The sequence below is a fragment of the Ruditapes philippinarum genome, unplaced genomic scaffold (genome assembly GCF_026571515.1).
Source record: "Ruditapes philippinarum isolate M1 unplaced genomic scaffold, ASM2657151v2 ctg3715_1_1_1_1, whole genome shotgun sequence".
Taxonomy (NCBI): Eukaryota; Metazoa; Mollusca; class Bivalvia; order Venerida; family Veneridae; genus Ruditapes; species Ruditapes philippinarum.
This window is the reverse complement of record NW_026857641.1, coordinates 58,745-76,607: the sequence shown is the minus strand read 5'-3', so window position 1 is coordinate 76,607 and position 17,863 is coordinate 58,745. Positions and strand designations below refer to the sequence as shown.

General features: G+C 31.2%; 2 protein-coding genes across 2 annotated transcripts; one reads left to right on the top strand and one right to left on the bottom strand.

Annotated features, from left to right (window-relative positions):
• Positions 1 to 615: 615 nt before the first annotated feature.
• On the bottom strand, positions 616 to 4,643 carry LOC132750463 (uncharacterized). The gene is made up of 5 exons (XM_060740458.1): positions 4,493 to 4,643; positions 3,360 to 3,445; positions 2,331 to 2,553; positions 1,413 to 1,595; positions 616 to 1,095 (listed from the first exon to the last, which is right to left on the bottom strand). Exons 1-5 carry the CDS (start codon positions 4,538 to 4,540, stop codon positions 961 to 963), a joined length of 675 nt encoding a protein of 224 aa, XP_060596441.1. The 5' UTR covers positions 4,541 to 4,643; the 3' UTR covers positions 616 to 960.
• A 1,804-nt stretch (positions 4,644 to 6,447) lies between these two features.
• Positions 6,448 to 17,570, top strand: LOC132750460 (uncharacterized). Its single transcript, XM_060740450.1, has 4 exons — positions 6,448 to 6,622; positions 13,608 to 13,682; positions 14,474 to 14,585; positions 16,300 to 17,570. Exons 1-4 carry the CDS (start codon positions 6,530 to 6,532, stop codon positions 16,383 to 16,385), a joined length of 366 nt encoding a protein of 121 aa, XP_060596433.1. The 5' UTR covers positions 6,448 to 6,529; the 3' UTR covers positions 16,386 to 17,570.
• The last annotated feature ends 293 nt before the right edge of the window (positions 17,571 to 17,863 follow it).

Below are 17,863 nucleotides of genomic sequence, written 5' to 3'. Positions count from 1 at the left end.
TCATATTTCAAACACATACTGTGAAAGTAATGGAATACAGCAGATGGTTTTCTATGTTATGCATTTTTAAACTCATTTATAAGCCACTACATCGTTTAAAATCATGAATGCTCTGTAAGGTATCATGATATCCTCAAAGCAATGAATTAAAAGATTTTAGCAGTTCTGTTTACATGTAATGTTTTTTTACAATAGTCCTAGAATATAGTAACTATGTGATATCACTAGGCAATGGTATGATAGTTCCAGTGAAAATGTTAACTATCATTTGATTGTCTTAGACAAACTATTTTAAATCTAAACCTCACCAAAAAAACGATTTAATTGAACACCATTTGCTAATGGACTTCTACACAACTACCAAACCTGTATTAGACTAGTCTAAAAGAAATAGTATTGTATTCAACAATGTATAATGACTTCTTTATTTCACACCACCAAATTTTAACTGATCTTTGATGGAGTATAATACAGATTTGATAATGGATTTTTTTTACTCAGGAAATTAAAAGGCCAGACGAAAAACAAAAAATGGACACGAACTTAAGGCTAGGTTGAGTACATTATTGACGATATAGATATTTTGGACTCTGGAAATGATTACAAGGCTAAATGGATATAATTTTTATTTGAACATCAGCTTATGCCGGAAGTTTTAAATAAAAAGTTTTGTAAAACTAGACTCTCATTTCTGCATGCGTTAATTGAATCAGTTGCAAAGCAAAAGTTCTGAGAAAGACATCAAATTACTGTCCGGACGTATGTTCAAGTTTAAAATTGTGTAAACAATATAGGGTCTACATCATGACTACTACCTTGAAAGAATATATCGTTCACAATCCCATTTCACCACCTGAATAAATCGCATAATATAACTCATGCAGAGTTTTGTGATTCTATGCACGATTGTCACGTGTTCATGTTATATGAATATTGCACGATATCTGCCAAGTGTAAAAGTTACACAGCATCTGGAACAACGATACAGTGCGACGCACCGCCAGCAACATTTGCCTCCTCCATCCCGAACTGTATGTCGTTTTCAACTTCTTCGAAGTCCTGGATTTTACCTTTAAAGTTTCCAATCGACTTGCTCTGAAAATGATATAACCATTTTAAGACGGGCTAAAGATAACTTTTATGTAGAACTCGTGTTAAAATACGGATAACATTTTACATATGTACATATAATGTTCTTTCTGGCCACCTTTCTTATAATTTCTTCATTTTTTTACGCAAACTTTTAAAATCTTGAATGACGATTAAAGAGAATTCATATTGAAACAAATTTATGAAAAAATATGAGGATGTTTATCCGGCTGCTATATTATGAGCTATCTGCTGTAGAAAACATCTAAAGGAGAGATAGAAAATCATTCAGGGGCAGGTAACTCAAAAAGTAAGATGCTTACAGATCTTTCTTGTAGATGCGGGTCCTCACCAAGGGTTATTGGTGGAAATATTTGTACATCTGACCGGTATCTATCGTCGAAGGCTTCAAGTACGCCGTCCACCTTCAAACCTGTCCTGTGTACACGTTCTGTGGTGCCGTTAGCCTTCCTCCTCTCAGTATCGATGTTACGGTAAAATTCCACCTGAAATTATGCGCAATTTGAAGCTAAGATTTGTGTTCATTGCATGAATTACTCAAGCAAAAAATTATGTACAGAAAAAAATAAGTATTTTTGACCTGAAATTGTGCGTAATTTGAATGAATTCTTCCGCTTGAACAGAAGTCGTACTGTTCAAAATCAAGCACAATTTCAATGAAAATGTCACCTTAACTGTGATCAATAAGTTTAATGAATAATTCCAGCTAAAGTTATGTACATTTAATGTTTAATTAAATCAAAAATGTTAAATGAACGTTAAATTTCTACTTGCTGATGCACTCATTACATTTAATGAATAATTTCACATGAAACTTTTTTTTTACATTTTTAACGAAAAATTATGACTGTAAAAGTAGTAATATATGAAACGATTTATATAAAGATTAATTTGATCTGAAAAAAAATGTACCATTGTTGAATAAATAAAGTGTATATTTGATAAACAATTTCACCTAAAATGATGTATTGCTAATTGACATATTCGCAAATCAAATGCATTCATAGTTTTTATGGTAAATATGATGTACTCCATTCATGTGTATGATGCCTTATAAATGATAACACATTTAATGTTAATTGGATTTTACACGAATTTTCTTAAAAGTTTAATGAATTTCTGACTTAATTTCATGTAGAGATTAATTATCTATTTATAACATTATGTATTTTCTTAACAGTTAATCGACACACAACTAATTAACATTTCATTTTCTTTACCTGGTGCCATTGTCCATCATTCACTCGCTTCTTACTTTTCCCATGGAAACCAAACGATGTCCCGTGGCTGTTCCTGGGTGGATTGAACAAAAAGTAGTGCAAATATCCATCGCGCATGAATAAGCCTTCAAAGTCATACGTATCAGTACGATGATAACTACCTTCCGCATAAAAAAGTATCCCAGAGTCGGCAACAGTACGGAACGACAGTTTGAAATGTGCACTGTAAAAATAATGGAGAAAACAACAGCTATTAATAATACAAACCACGAAGACATCTACATGTTCATTATTCATCACATGTAGTTGAAAATCACGCCTTATGTCTTCTCTTAGAAACGACAAATTGCAACTAGTTAGAAATTATTGAATGTCAACATTATAAGGCTCATCTTGAATGTCAGTTAAAATTACATTTGGGCGTTGCATTACTTTAGGATTTAAAAGACAATTTTAAGGAAGCATATCAGTCCATTGAAACCCGCAACATCCGTGGGGTAGATCGGGATTTATTTTTATTATTATTATAATCATCATTTTTATCTTTTTTTTATTATTTTATTTTTATTCATTTTTTCCATCTTATTATTATTTTAGGGGTGGTGGTGGCTGAAGCCAAAAAAGTTGGTTTTACATGGTGTTTCCAACTTTTAGTGAAGAAGGCACAGGGACTCCACAGTGTTGGGATAGTATACAAAGTAATTCAAGAAAAAAATACAGAATACATTTTTTTCCAGAATTACACTATCCCAAACACTGTGTTTAGTGCTGTGGAAGAAGGGGCATTCACCAATAATTCATTACCTTAACTTTCCAACATCAAAGCTGGGTCCTGGTCTAGATTCAATTAACGTAATAGTCCCCGCTATTATTACATGGATTGGGTATTTTGTTGCAATTGACTAATGCATAGATTCTTATAACGAATCAACAAATCAATGATATGCATGTACAAATTATCAACCACTACATCAGTCTTTATATATTATGAAATCTTGAATCGTATAAGTGAATATTAAAAATATTCACCTTGTACTAATTGTAATTTCCTGCGGAAAAACAACTCTTCCTTCTCCGTTAAACTGGTAACAGGCCCCTGCCGATGTACTTGTTACCTGAAAATATTATATATGTGCTAATAATTAAGTTCTATGTTTTTGTTTATGTATGTATGTTTGTTTGTTTGTTTCATATTACGCCTTTTCCCAACAATATTTCAGTCATATAGGCGGGTAGTTTCCTAACCATCGTTCCTGGAGAGTTACACCAGTACTAGACTACCTTCCTCCGTGCTAAACTACCAAAGCATCTCCCGGGGATCGAACCCACGCCAGAGAGGTATGTATGTATGTATGTGCGTGGTAGGTACGTATTTTTCCATTGTAAGACAGAAAGTTAAGCCTTGTCATTAAAAATTTGCTTCGCTTTGATCACAGGCGGCAGTATCAGTGTTTGGACACCCCACCCCTATCTGCCCCTGGAGCCCTACTAAAAAAATAATTCAACACTCTAAGGCTTACTATAAGGTACCAAATACAAAACCACCGATGAAATTATATATAAAAAAAAAATTCCACTATCAAAATTATAGTTATAGTAAGCCTTAGAGTGTTGAATTATTTTTTTTCAGGGTTGTAGTAGGGGTCCAGGGGCAGATAGGGGTGGGGTGTCCAAACACTGATACTGCCGCCTGTGGCTTTGATATTGTATCTATGCTTGCCTTTCAAGATTCAATTACAAATTTAAACTAAAAAACATCATGTACAAATAAAGATAGTCCCAAGGAAAGCAAGGGAGATAACCATACTGCGTATTTAGGGCAGTAAGTGTTTGTTTATTTTTTTTCCCAAGTATACTTATGATAACATAATGTTAAAGGAAAATGCAAAGAAAAAGAATTCACACAAATAAGTCATCAAGATTTAAATTACAGATCTTTATAGTCGTGCAAACAGTATATTTTCATCCTTTATTCTTTTTCCAGAGAAGTTTGGGCTACATATACAATAATCCATTGTTTATATTTGTTAAATCTTTTCCCATCATTTTTCTTGTGAATATAAAGATTTCAAAGATACTTTTGTTGTATTAAATGAACTAATACAAGAATAATAAATGTTATAAACTATTTTAGGTATAAAAAACTAGAGATAGTATCTTACCAGTGAAAATAGCCCAACAACAACCGCAAATAACCTTAGGGAATCCATTTTGAATAGATAATATGTAAACAGGCTGGGCTTATCAACATTATCTGCATAGGAAATCTAGGTTAATGTTTTGTGCGTGCGTTCTACTATTCTGTGAATGTTTACAGGTATGAACCATGCTGTGCATTCGAAGGTCAAACTGTTTAAAAAAAAACAAATAAAGGATATGAAAAAAAAACCGAAATATATATATAAATCTGTCAATTCTTGACATTATTTTAATATATGTGGGAAACAATATGACTTATTATAAAATTAAATATCTTTAAATCTATAGTTTAAGATTCCGTTTTATATTATTCCGTTGCGCGTCATATGGCATCTTGTGCGTATCTTCGATCGATTCCTCAAGGAAAGTAAAACTGAAATACAATATGTTTGCTTAAAGTATATAAACAACAATTTGAAGACCTATTTAACAACACATTCATCCCATTAATGAGCATATTTTATAACTTTTCTCATAACCATGAATTTACAAACAAGTATATGTTTTAAGATTTATATGCATTTACATTACGTTTTTTTTTTGTGGTGTAAATATATTATTAGTTATAAAGATTTTTGACAGATTATATGGCCCTATATAAACGGTTGTTTGTAAATATAACACGAGCCGCTAGGCGAGGGTTATATTGCAAAGAACCGTTTATATACGGCCATATAACCTGTCAGAAATATTTATAACGAATTTATAATATTAATACAGCAAGCATCAGTTTTAGAGGAATAAAGCGAGTTTTTTTTATTAATCGACAGCAACTATAAACGTCACGATTATCCAATGAAAAGCGACGTTACAAACGTGCAGTACGTGTTATAAAAAAAACTATATAAACGTCATGTTTATCCAATGAAAAGTGACGTTACAACTTGCAGTATTATAAATCATATTATTTAATGTTGAAGAGCGAACGCCAGTAAGTAAGTAAGTATTTAATGTTGAAAAACATGTATAAATATACTACATCTAAAACACCATATAAACTGCACAATTCATATGTAATAAATAAAGTTCTGTTATGTTCTATAATCAACAAGCATTGAAAAAATAACATTTGGAAGATAACAAATACTTAAGAAATCGGACAAAAACACGTGCATTCTTTAAAAATTGGAATATAGTCAACCATAATATATAAATATCAAAATAACTTCCCAAATATGACCAACTTTTGGCCTGTGTCCACTATAACAATATATTGCTTAATCATTCCCCTGTTTCATTGTGAATGGACTTAAAACAAATGTTGTGTAATGGCTAGCTGCACATGCAATATGTTTAAGAAGATGTAAAAACTTAAGGATAAAATTATACAATTTAATTTTAAAGGAACTCCACTGAGGTCCCAAAACACGACACTATAAATTCTTACATTGATGGACTGGGGCACTTAAACGAAAACTGGTTATGCAAAAAATAATAAAGATATTTACTCATAATTGAATTAAAAATGTATTTTTGTGCTTATTTTTAGACCGATATAAGTTTTAAAAAAGTTTTAATGGATTAATAAATCTCGAGAATAAAAAAAAAAAGATATTTAAATTTAATTTAGTTCTGCTCGGTGGATTCCCTTAAATAAGCGGTGTGCTGCAACGCACGAATGTAAATCTGTGTACAATACTGTTATTCTGTCCCAATTAATTACAAGTTTGGTTTCTATTTTATTCAATTCTATCCCCAAAAAAAATATAGTGTTGAGGGAAAGAAATAGAAGTTTACTCAGTAAATCATTAAATGCCTTTCAAAGATTTTTTTTACAACGCAAACGTTTGTATAAAAGAGAAGAAAATATATAATGCTTCAAAGTAAGGTAAAACTACTATTTAAAGCAGTGAAATGAACTTTTTAAACCAGAAGTCTCTGAGGACGATATCGACGGTATATTTACTTCGGAAGAAATTTACTCATTTTCAACAAAACGCTTGCTCCCGCCAAAAATATTGCTGTTTTGTTGTCTACCCATTAAAAAACAAGATAAAGCTATGGCTCACGAATTTCAAAAACTAAGAGTGAATGCATCGATGTTGCCAAGTTTTCAGGGCAAAGAAGTCGCAGTTCTCGGAATGGCTAAAGATGTAAGAAGTTACATACATATATATTATGTAATGAGTTTTCGCGATACTGAGTAGAACCGGTATAGATGGATACCGAAAATAAGCTATTTTCGCGAAAATAAGATCGCGGCTACGAAAATAAGATTTATTTTTGAAATAGTGCATTTATCTGTTGAAATAATTATGTAAAATATATATTTATGCATTCATTGAATGATTTTACAGCAAATTAAAATTTCAGAACCAAAAAAATATTTAAAAAGTGAAGTTTGAGCCGAAAATACTATCGTACGAAAATAGCTTATAGCGAAAATAAGATCGGGTCTACGAAAATAAGATTTATTTTTGATAAAATGTATTGAAAACGTATTTTTGTTGTTATTAAATGATTTGTATGAATGAAATAATAAAGAATGAAGTATTTTGTAATGAAATATTAGACGTATGTGCGGCATATATGGTAATTTCCCAAATAGTATAGAAAGAAGGCATGCGAAAATAACCCAAGATGGCGATTACGAAAATAAGATCATATAACTTATGAAATTGTATTACTTGCAAATAAGATTGTAAAAATTTAATTAAATTTTTCTCTTATAAGACAAGAAAAGGTAGTGGTGAAAAAGTATCAAAATAAAAGCAAGAATTAGCTACCGTGCGCAAATAACCAGAAACAACGACTACAAGAATAAGATCTACTGCATATAGAATATGTACGAAAATAAAATCTGTACTGTACTGTACTCTACGAAAATAAGATCCGTAAGTATGAAAATTATGTACATACGAAAATAAGACCTGTTAGTAAATAATACCTGTATGAAAATATTATATTTTTAACATTTTTTTTTTTTTAACATAAATTTTTTTATTTAACATAAAATTGTAAACATACAATTTATAGTCAAATCTTATTCTGTATAGTGTATGAAAATAATATATGTATGAAAATACTACATGTACGAAAATAAGACCCAATTAACTAAATTTATATGTACGAAAATAAGATCTGTAAAAACAATTACTGCATGAATTGATATATCTGCACAAAAATAAGATCTACTCGTATACGAAAATAAGATCTCTGCAAAAATAAAATCTGTATGAAAATTATGTTTTCGACTAAGATTTTTACAAATCTTTTTATAAGATCTATGAATATGAAATTGGATGAAAATAATATCCTTACGAAAATAAGATATATACGAAAATAATACAAATGTATTAGTATGAACATAATACCATAACTAAAATAAGATCTATACGAAAATAAACAAATGTATTAGTATGAACATAATATCTGTTTCAGAATGAAAAAGAGATCAAAATCATCCTGTAAACAATAAGATATCTATATGAAAATAAGATATCAATATGGAAATGACTTTTACCAATACAAAAGATAATTGAAAATACGTGTAGATTCTAATATGAAAATAATATCTATATTAAGTAAAAGAAAAGTATATAACTTTATTGCTTTAAGTGCTTTAATTAGATAATGCATAAATGAGATATTTCTATTTGAGAGAAGGAAAAAAATAATACAACGTATAACACGTGCACATGACTGTCGGCAGCAATCAATGCGCTAATACGATGATTGGATTATTGGATTTTCGCACTTATCGTAATTGACACACACTTATTAAAGCCCATCATTAAAGGTGTTTATTGGCGATTTATCATAGTCACCAATCATATCAATTTTTCATATAGATATCTTATTTTTTTACAGATTTTTTACAGATTTTGTTATCAAAAAGATATATTTTGACACAGATCTTATTTTCGTTAAAGATCTTATTTTATAAAGACATTATTTCATATATAGAGTCGTTTTTCATATCATTCTGATAGAGATATTATTATCATACAAATATTGTTTTCGTATAAATCTTATTCCCATACAGACATTATTTTCGTACAGATCTTAATTATTTTCGTATAAATCTCATTTTCACAAGGATATTATTTTCATACAGCTTTTATTTTCACAGATCTTAAGTTATTTCCGTATAAATCTTATTTTCACAAGGATATTATTTTCATACAGCTTTTATTTTCACAGATCTTAAGTTATTACCGTAGTAAATCATAATAAAAAACAGACATTATTACATACAGATCTTATATATTTTCATATAGATCTTATATTCATGCGTATTATTTTCTAACAGATCTTATTTTTTTCCGTATAGATCACATTTTCTAAAGGATCTTATTTTCGTATATATAGTATTTTCATACAGGTATTATTTTTTACATACATGTATATTATTTTCATATGTATCTTATTCTCGTAAGGATATTATTTTCATGCAACTTTCATTTTCACAGATCTTACATTTGTAAAAATCTTAGTCGAATACAGACAAAATTTTCATACAGATCTTATTTTCGTATAGTTTTATTTTCAATAGCATCTTATTTTCGTACAATAGTATTTCCATACAGATCATATTCTCAATTATTTTTGTACGAATATCAATTCATACAGGTTTTGACTTTGAACTGTTTACAGATCTTATTTTCGTACTTGTAGTACTTTCATAAATAAAATACATTTTCATACAGGTATTAACTATTTACAGCAAGATCTTATTTTGGTATGTATACCTTTTTTCGTATGAACATTATTTTCATACAGCTTTTATTTCTTTACATATTTTATTTTCGTAGAGTACTGTTATGATTTTAGTTTCGTACGGTACAAATTCTTATATAGATCTAGATCTTATTTTCGTAATTGTTTTTGCAATAGTTCTTTTTTTTTTATTTTGATACTTTTTCACCACAAACATTTCTTGTCTTATAAGAGAATTTTTCAGTCTTAAAACTTATTTGCAAAATCATTAAAAGTAAAGTTAATATTTTTTTAGTATAAGTTATGAACCATGTAAATCTTATATATATTTTCGTAGATGCCATCTTGAGATGTTCATGCGTTCTTACTATACTAAATTTGGAATATTTACCATATTTGCCGCACAAACGTCTAATATTTCATTACAAAACATTTTATTCTTTATTATTTCATTCAAACAAATCATTTATAACAGCAAAAATACGTTTTCAATACATTTTATCAAAAATAAATCTTATTTTCGTAGACCCGGTCGTATTTTCGATTTACACGGCAATTCAAGCTATTTTCATACGATAGTATTTTCGGCTCAAACTTCACTTTTTTAAAAATATATTTTTAATTCTGAAATTTATTATTTCATTCATACAAATCAATTATTAAGAAACAAAAATACGATTTTAATACATTATATCAAAAAATAAATCTTATTTTCGTAGACCCGATCTTATTTTCGCTTTACACGGCAATTTGAGCTATTTTCGTACGATAGTATTTTCGGCTCAAACTTCACTTTTTTAAATATTTTTTTGGTTCTGAAATTTTAATTTGATGTAAAATCATTCAATGAATGCATAAATATATATTTTACATAATCATTTCAACAGATAAATGCACTATTTCAAAAATAAATCTTATTTTCGTAGCCACGATCTTATTTTCGCGAAAATAGCTTATTTTCGGTATCCATCTATACCCGAGTAGAACTATTGAAATGTATTGGGACCTTATTTAGAATACAACTGTTGAATGCATAAGTAAGTTAATACAAATTTATTTTAGTTCGATTGTGTTGGAACCTAAGGCTCATATCGAAACACTCGATCCCGTTCATGGAAAAAATGAGTAAAGTTTCTTGCTTAAGGAAACGACGACATGTCCCTGAAGCTGTGTCTATTCTAGCAAGGGGATTTACCCCTATTTTTGAGAATTCATCCCAATTTTTTTGAGAGGAAGGGGGAAAATTTTACATAGACAAAGAAGGAAAAAAATCAACAAATGTAATAAATTCTCACTTTTCGTTAAAAATCCCCCGTTTTTCGAATCCTAGAATAGACACATGTGAACTTAGAACTCGCACGGTCAGCTGTCCTTAAATAACCGGTCTTATGCATTAACCACAAGGCCATGGCTCCACTTGTTAATTGATTAATTTGATTTCCTAATCCAACCATTTTTATGCCACCGCAGCATCTGCGATGCGGTGGCATATAGCGATTCACCTGTGTGTGCGTGTGTGTGTGTGTTTGTTTGTGTGTGTGTGTGTTATATAGATTATATAGTGAACTTAAAAAATCTTCTTGTGAAAAACCACTTGTCCAATTTCAACCAAACTTGGCAGGATTGATCCTTGGGTGAAGGGCTTCCAAAGTTGTTCAAAGAATTTATTTCCATGCAGAAATCTGGTTGCCATGGCAACCAAAAGGAATTATAAGAATAAATTTAAAAAATCTTCTTGTAAAGACCCAAAAGGCCTAGAGCTTAGATATTTTGCATAAGGCATTGTATGGTAGACCTCTACCAAGATTGTTCAAATTATAGCCCTGGGGTCAAAATCGGCCCCGCCCCAGGGGTCATTGATTTTCACTATATGTACATATAGTAAAAACTTAAAATACCTTTTTGTAAAGACCCAAAAGGCCTAGAGCTTTGATATTTTGCATAAGGCATTGTCTGGTAGACCTCTACCAATATGGTTCAAATTATAGCCCTGGGGTCAAAATCAGCCCTGCCCCGGGGGTCATGGATTTTAACTATATGTACATATAGTAAAAATTTAAAATACCTTCTTGTAAAGACCCAAAAGGCCTAGAGCTTTGATATTTTGCATAAGTCATTGTCTGGTAGACCTCTTACAGATTGTTCAAATTATAGCCCTTGGGTCAAAATCGGCCCGGCCCGGGGGTCATTGATTTTCCTCATATTTACATAGTAAAAACTTATAGTCAAAACTTATAGTAAAAACTTTAAAAACATTTCTTCTAGCAATTGACAAATGCTAGAGGTTAGATACTTTGCATGAAACATTGTGAAGTGAACCTCTAGCAAGAATGTTCAAATAATAGCCCTGGGGTCATTGATTTTCAAAATATACATATAGAAAAAATTCAAAAAAATCTTATTGTCTGAAGGTACAAGGCTTAGAGCTTTAATATTTGTTAAATGATATCATTTATAGGTACTCAACCAAAGTTGTTCAAATTTTGCATCCAGTGTCAAAATTAAAAGTGAACTTTGATATCAGCTGACCTAGATTTTGACAAAGTGTATTACATGTTGTCCTTTGATGCAGTCATGAAATTTTAGGCTGTGTGAAATATGACCTTCACCACCAAATTCACTAGACTCAAGTGCATTGAAATATTCCTACTCTGATCTTTTATTGAGTTAACAGTAGATTTAACCACTAATCTGATAATAAGAATTAGATATGCATTATGACAATCTTCAATTGTACTAAGTATAGAAACAAAAAAAATCTGTTCCTACACTACTATTTAGTGTTGTATTAATGCGGTGGCATAGCATTTTTCTCAAATGCAATCTTGTTTTGAGACTTGAATATATACAGACGAAACTAAAAAAATCTGAAAACATTAACAAAATTTTGTGCAGAAGGTAAGAATGTTAGTCAGGATAAAAGCAGTATCAATTATGTGATGTAATTTTGGATGGAACATTAATGCTTAGAGGTGCAACAATATGTTTCAATGCATTGAAAACTGGTTTATTTCATAATTTGGGGCCAATTCCATCCCGATATCAAATATAAGATTTTTGATTTGATTCACAACCAAGAATTAACACGAAAACAATCCTAGTTTTAGTCCCTCTCTAACAAGTATACCACTTTATCACAAGAAACATGATTGGTTTATTAAACTCAGTCATCCAATCAGTGAGTGCGTAATGGTGTTCAAACGACGATGTAGAAAAAATAAATCTGAAACTCCAACAAAACTTAAATTTTTAAAAGGTGTGGGAACTGAAACAAAGTAACATGTAAGATATGCTTTGCTGGCGTGTCATGTCCAAAGTCGCTAAGTACAATTAACTTCATGCAACCATGGCTTCAATAACAAGCGGTGGTGCAACACATGAAAGGAAAGAAGTATACTGATGTTGGTGTGCTTAAAAAGCCTAGTTTTAGTTTGAGAAAAAGTCTGATTTATAAGATTACTAGTCACATTATTGTGTTAGATTGTTTGATTAGAATTACTATCTAAATAATTTGAAATAAACCACTTTTTAGTTTCATAACACTGCTACTAATAATAAGGGAAAAAATAAGTTGTTACAACTAAAAAAATAAAAATAATAAAAAAAAATTGTCAAGGGCTACTGACTTTTACAGCAAAGCAGATTGTCAACTAAAGACTAAATAGTTATCACACATGAATCGAATCGAAAGAATTGAATTGGGGTGTCTGAAATCGAAATCAAATCAAACTTTTGGTGTTTCGTTGCAGCCCTAGTAGTTTACCTTATGGATCATGGCTGTAAGCCACATTGAATTTACTAGAGCACAATTTCAGCCACATTTCCTGGGCAAGCAGTTTACCAGTACTAGTTACCTTCACTTTCACAAGGAACTGATAACTTCTGTACATGCCAGAGCAGAGGTACATTGCAAATGACAGTAGCAAAGATTTCAACAAGAGTGATCTGCATTGTCCAGGAATTGATCTGAGTTGGCATTTTTTGTACACGTAAATGTTATGTTTAAAGGTTCTACATAGGTTAAATGACCATATATAAATGGTTGTTAGCAATATATTATCTGAGGCGCTATGCAAACAACTATTTGTGTAGGACTATGTAACTTGTTAAAAATCTTTATTACTTTAAAAGTATTTTAAACACTTTACTGTATAAGTGAAATGGAGCATGTTAATTAAGTTTCAGTAGGGGAACAGGTAGTGAAATAAAGATACATGTATAAGTTTCAAATTAGCAATGCTTGTAAATTCCAAGCTAACTGAAATTTTGAATGTAAGAAGCCATTCTGGAAATTTAAATCAGGCTTTTGATCAGCAGAAATTGTCTGCTATTCTCTTAGAAACTGAACAGTCTACATCATTCCTGACAGCAGCCGATACCAGTTTCAAGATGTTTAATTGATTTATTTGTATATTTCAGGTGGACAGCAATGGAACATCTTTTACTCTAACAACATGTGATGGAAGTGATATCAGAATATTAATGCAAGAACCTGTAAGTGACTTTATATCCTGCTTGGATAGCAAAAGCTGATACATCTACTGATGAAGCATGTTAAGAATTTCTTTCAATGGACCTTTCAAATTTTTAGCAGTGAAAAATTTAGGCCCGTCTTTCTGTTAATTGCAGGGCGTCCGTGGCCGAGTGGTTAAGGTTGTTGACTTAAAACCACTTGCCCCTCGCCGCTGTGGGTTTGAATCCCGACAGGGACTTTGGATTCTTTCATGTGAGGAAGCTATCCAGCTAGCTTATGGAACATCGGTGGTTCATCAGGTGCCCGTTTGTGCCTGAAATAATGCACGGAAGGGCACCTGAGGTCTTCCTCCACCAGTAAAGCTGGAACATCGCCATATGACCTATACTGTGTCGGTGTGACGTATAAATCAAACAAACAAAAAACTTTCTGTTAATTGCTCACAAACAGTACAACATTTTTACCATGTTTTTGGTGTAAACCAGCCCAATCATGGACAATGAATTATCCAAGGATAGCAATAACATACCCAGTCAGCTGATTGGCATAAATGCTGGAAAGGTCCATTGACCCCTGAAACATGAACTTGTTTGTTGAATGATGTCTGTTGGAAAGGAAGCTTTTTATATAGCTATTGTTATACATGTACATACTAAAAGAGTAAACAAAGTCACTTTTATTATAAAATGTAAATATTTTGTAACTTAATGATCAGTATTAGTGATTAAGTGATTTTTTTTTCTGTCACTTTGTGTATAATGATTTTATATACATTTGTAATATAATGTAAACTTGTTTGTATATTTTGTAGCTGAGTGAGTATGTGTCAGGATTGACTGAGGTACAGGGACAGGTGGATGGTAGAAACAACATCCAGTGCAGTAAATACATCACATTTCCTGATGAGGTCTCAGATAAATTTAGTAAGTGCAGGTTTGTTTTGAATGTGAGAGTATTTTCTTCAAACATTATCACAGTTAAGGATGTTATGAAAAAGTGTGTTTGAGTTATTAAGACAAAATTCCATTTACTAGGAGTAAAACTTTATCCAGGTCAGTTCTGAAGTATGTAAGAAAAAATCAGGATATTTACTGTCTTCTTACATTTCATTAAAGAATTATCCATAAAGTTCTTAGCAAAAGTATATCTTTATACCTCCACTTCAAGTGGCTTTGAACTATTGACTCTTAACTGCTGTGGGTTAGAATCCAAAAGGAACTTTGGATATAGAAAATCACCATACAACAGTTACAGTGTCCATGCAGGGCTCCAGATAAGATGGGTATACGCCTAAATTACACATGGAAACAACACGTTTACTCATTCAAAACAAAATTTAAGCGTATGAAAACGCACACAAAATTCAGGTTACACATTGAGCAACATTTCTTTTGCGTAAACATAACCGAAAGTAAACTTGGTGATTATCTTATTTTCAATTTTGTCTGAACGCTTTGCAAGCGTCTCTGGTAACTTCCTGTAGTTCCGACCATCATCGGTTGATATCTTATGTATAGTATGGTGGTGGAATTAACTTCGTATGAATGCTTTGCAACGTCTAACGGTAACTTCCAGTAGTTCTGACTATCATCGGTTGCTATCGTATGTTTAGTAAGGTGGTGGAATTGACGCAATTTCATAAACATCTGTAAAAAGTTAAAACGATTGACTTGTATTTTCAGCCGAAAAAATCGACCGAAGGTTATAATTAATGAAATAATTAGCTCTTCCACGTATAAGCAACAGAAACATGCCCCAGGTTCAGATAAAACGTATGCCGTTTGGAAATGCAAGATTATAAACCAAGAGAGTCCAAAAAGCAAAAGAAATGACTTTGACATATATTGTATTACAAGTATAATAATGCAATAAACATGGAAGCATACTTTTACATACAATTTAAGGAGTAAAAACACTCCTGTCAAATTTCAGATTTCAAGTTTTACTCGTTCACAAAAAAATCAATGAGTAAATACTCATTGCCCTAAAAAATTATCTGGAGCCCTGGTCCATGTGACTTAAATCACAACAAAATAATGAAATGAATAAAACACTGCTAGATAAATTCATAGTTTTGTAAAATATCCTGCTATATTTACCTACACAGACTCCAAAAACATAAAGAATTGTGTTAACAAATAACACGTTATTGTACCTTGCTTTAGATCCAGGCAATGTTTCTAGGATTAAAAATTTAAAGCTGTGCTACAGGGCATTTTCACACTATCACCTGGGTCCGAAATAAGGCCCCATTCCCAATCCAAGATAACCTATTTTCCTGAAAAAGTTAATTGTTTCACCTTTTGAGAAAAATTTAACAGTTTTGACTTGTTTCATAAGGTTTCAGTTTTTATGATCATACACATATTAAAAAACTTATGTATACACAAGATAGATGTAAAATAAAACTAAAAACATGTGTATACATGAGATAAATTTTCAACTTTTAATAAAATTTCTCAAATTTCCCAAAATGTCGAATAATTTTCCAACTTTTTGCCTTTTCCAAAAATAGCTGAAAAAGACCCTGTGCTACTTTGTAGGGATGGTCTGATACCGGGGTTTGATGAATCCTAATAATTATGATCAAGATCTCATGATTTTTGTAATTATGTTGTTTTTGTTGTTTTTTCACAGATATGGAAAACTACAATGCAGCTGTAGAATTAATGGCAAGATGTCCTCAGTTTTATGAGCAAGGCATACAGCCACAACAATCCTAGTTTACATTCTCCTAAACATCACAGATTAATTATATCAAGGATCTTTAGAACTTGAACATTCAATATTGATTGATGTGTAAAAACATGTAAATGTGCGTTGTTATTGACAAATGTAACTTCTATCATAATCACAGGAACTATATTCCAGCACCTATCTTTCTGTGGAAATTGCACCACAATGCAGTACATGTATAAAGAACTTGCAGTAGAACTTGGATTAAAATACATTTATGTTTTCTTAAAAAATAATCTGTAAGATATTATATACATTTGTCATCAGTGTTTTAGGTTGTAGTGTTCCTGCAGTCAAATGGTGCATGTGGCATTATGTGGGCAAATATGATTAAAAAAAAAGCATTTGTCTCTTTAATAACAGCTTGGCTAGCAATATACCTAGATTTTCGAGACACAAGTGTTATTTGTTTATGAGATCTGTTTTTAAGCCGCAATGAAATTAAGTCACGCAGACGACATCAGTGACATTTAAAATCAATGCTATTTATGGAGTGAAAATGCTGCTAATGCCTTGTTCTTACTCCTGATAAATCTTTGGTCCAGATATTATTGTAACAAATGTTAAAATTAGATCAATAAAAATTTACAAGTGTGTTTTATATCGAGCCAGTTTTGAAGGAAATAATCACAGCTATATAGAATTGTAATGTATTTTTCATTTGTTCATTAAAATGGCCTTGCCTGGCATCATCTATTTTAAATATTGATGTCAGTATTAAATAGGTTAGCCAGCTGTATGGTCATATTTCTCAGATTCTGCCCTAGCGTGTACAAGGTTATAAAGGCATATTATTATTGCTGTTATGGTTAAGAGTTATTGAAATTAACATTTTGCATAGTATTACTAGGAAGATTGTCGTCTGCTAAAAATGTCGTCTGCATAATTTTTTTAATTTTATCCATTTTTTTTTAATTTAAAAAAGAAATTGGCACAGTCAAATTGATTGCTACTGGACATGATGGGGTGTTACTGTGAGTTACTGTATGTCTGTTTGGCAAAGGTTATTATGATTGTGTTCAGTCAGACAAGGGTTGATAATATTTTGCTCTTAACCACGATTTTAAGAAAATTTTGATATGAATGGTAATCTTCAGAATATCACTGAATCAAAGATTTAATACAAAATGTTTTCTCTATTTATTGAAATAAACTTCCTCTATATAAGAATATCATTATGTTTCTTGTATTTTACCCAATATTTATTGCAATGAAAGAGTCTTTGTTAAAGATTAAAGAATTCAACGTAGAGACTGGAGATTTTTTGCAAAATGGCCTTCAAAAAACTATATGTGCAGTTTAAGCTATTGGTCAGATGCTGCAGCAGTATTCGGTAGACCTGAAGTCAAGAGGGGGGGGGGGGGGGGGGGCAACCAGTTGATGATGTCTCTGTACAGTGATTCAGTTAGTAACACAACACCACAAATTAGTTTTATTCCTCTTTATTAAAAGTACAAATGAACAT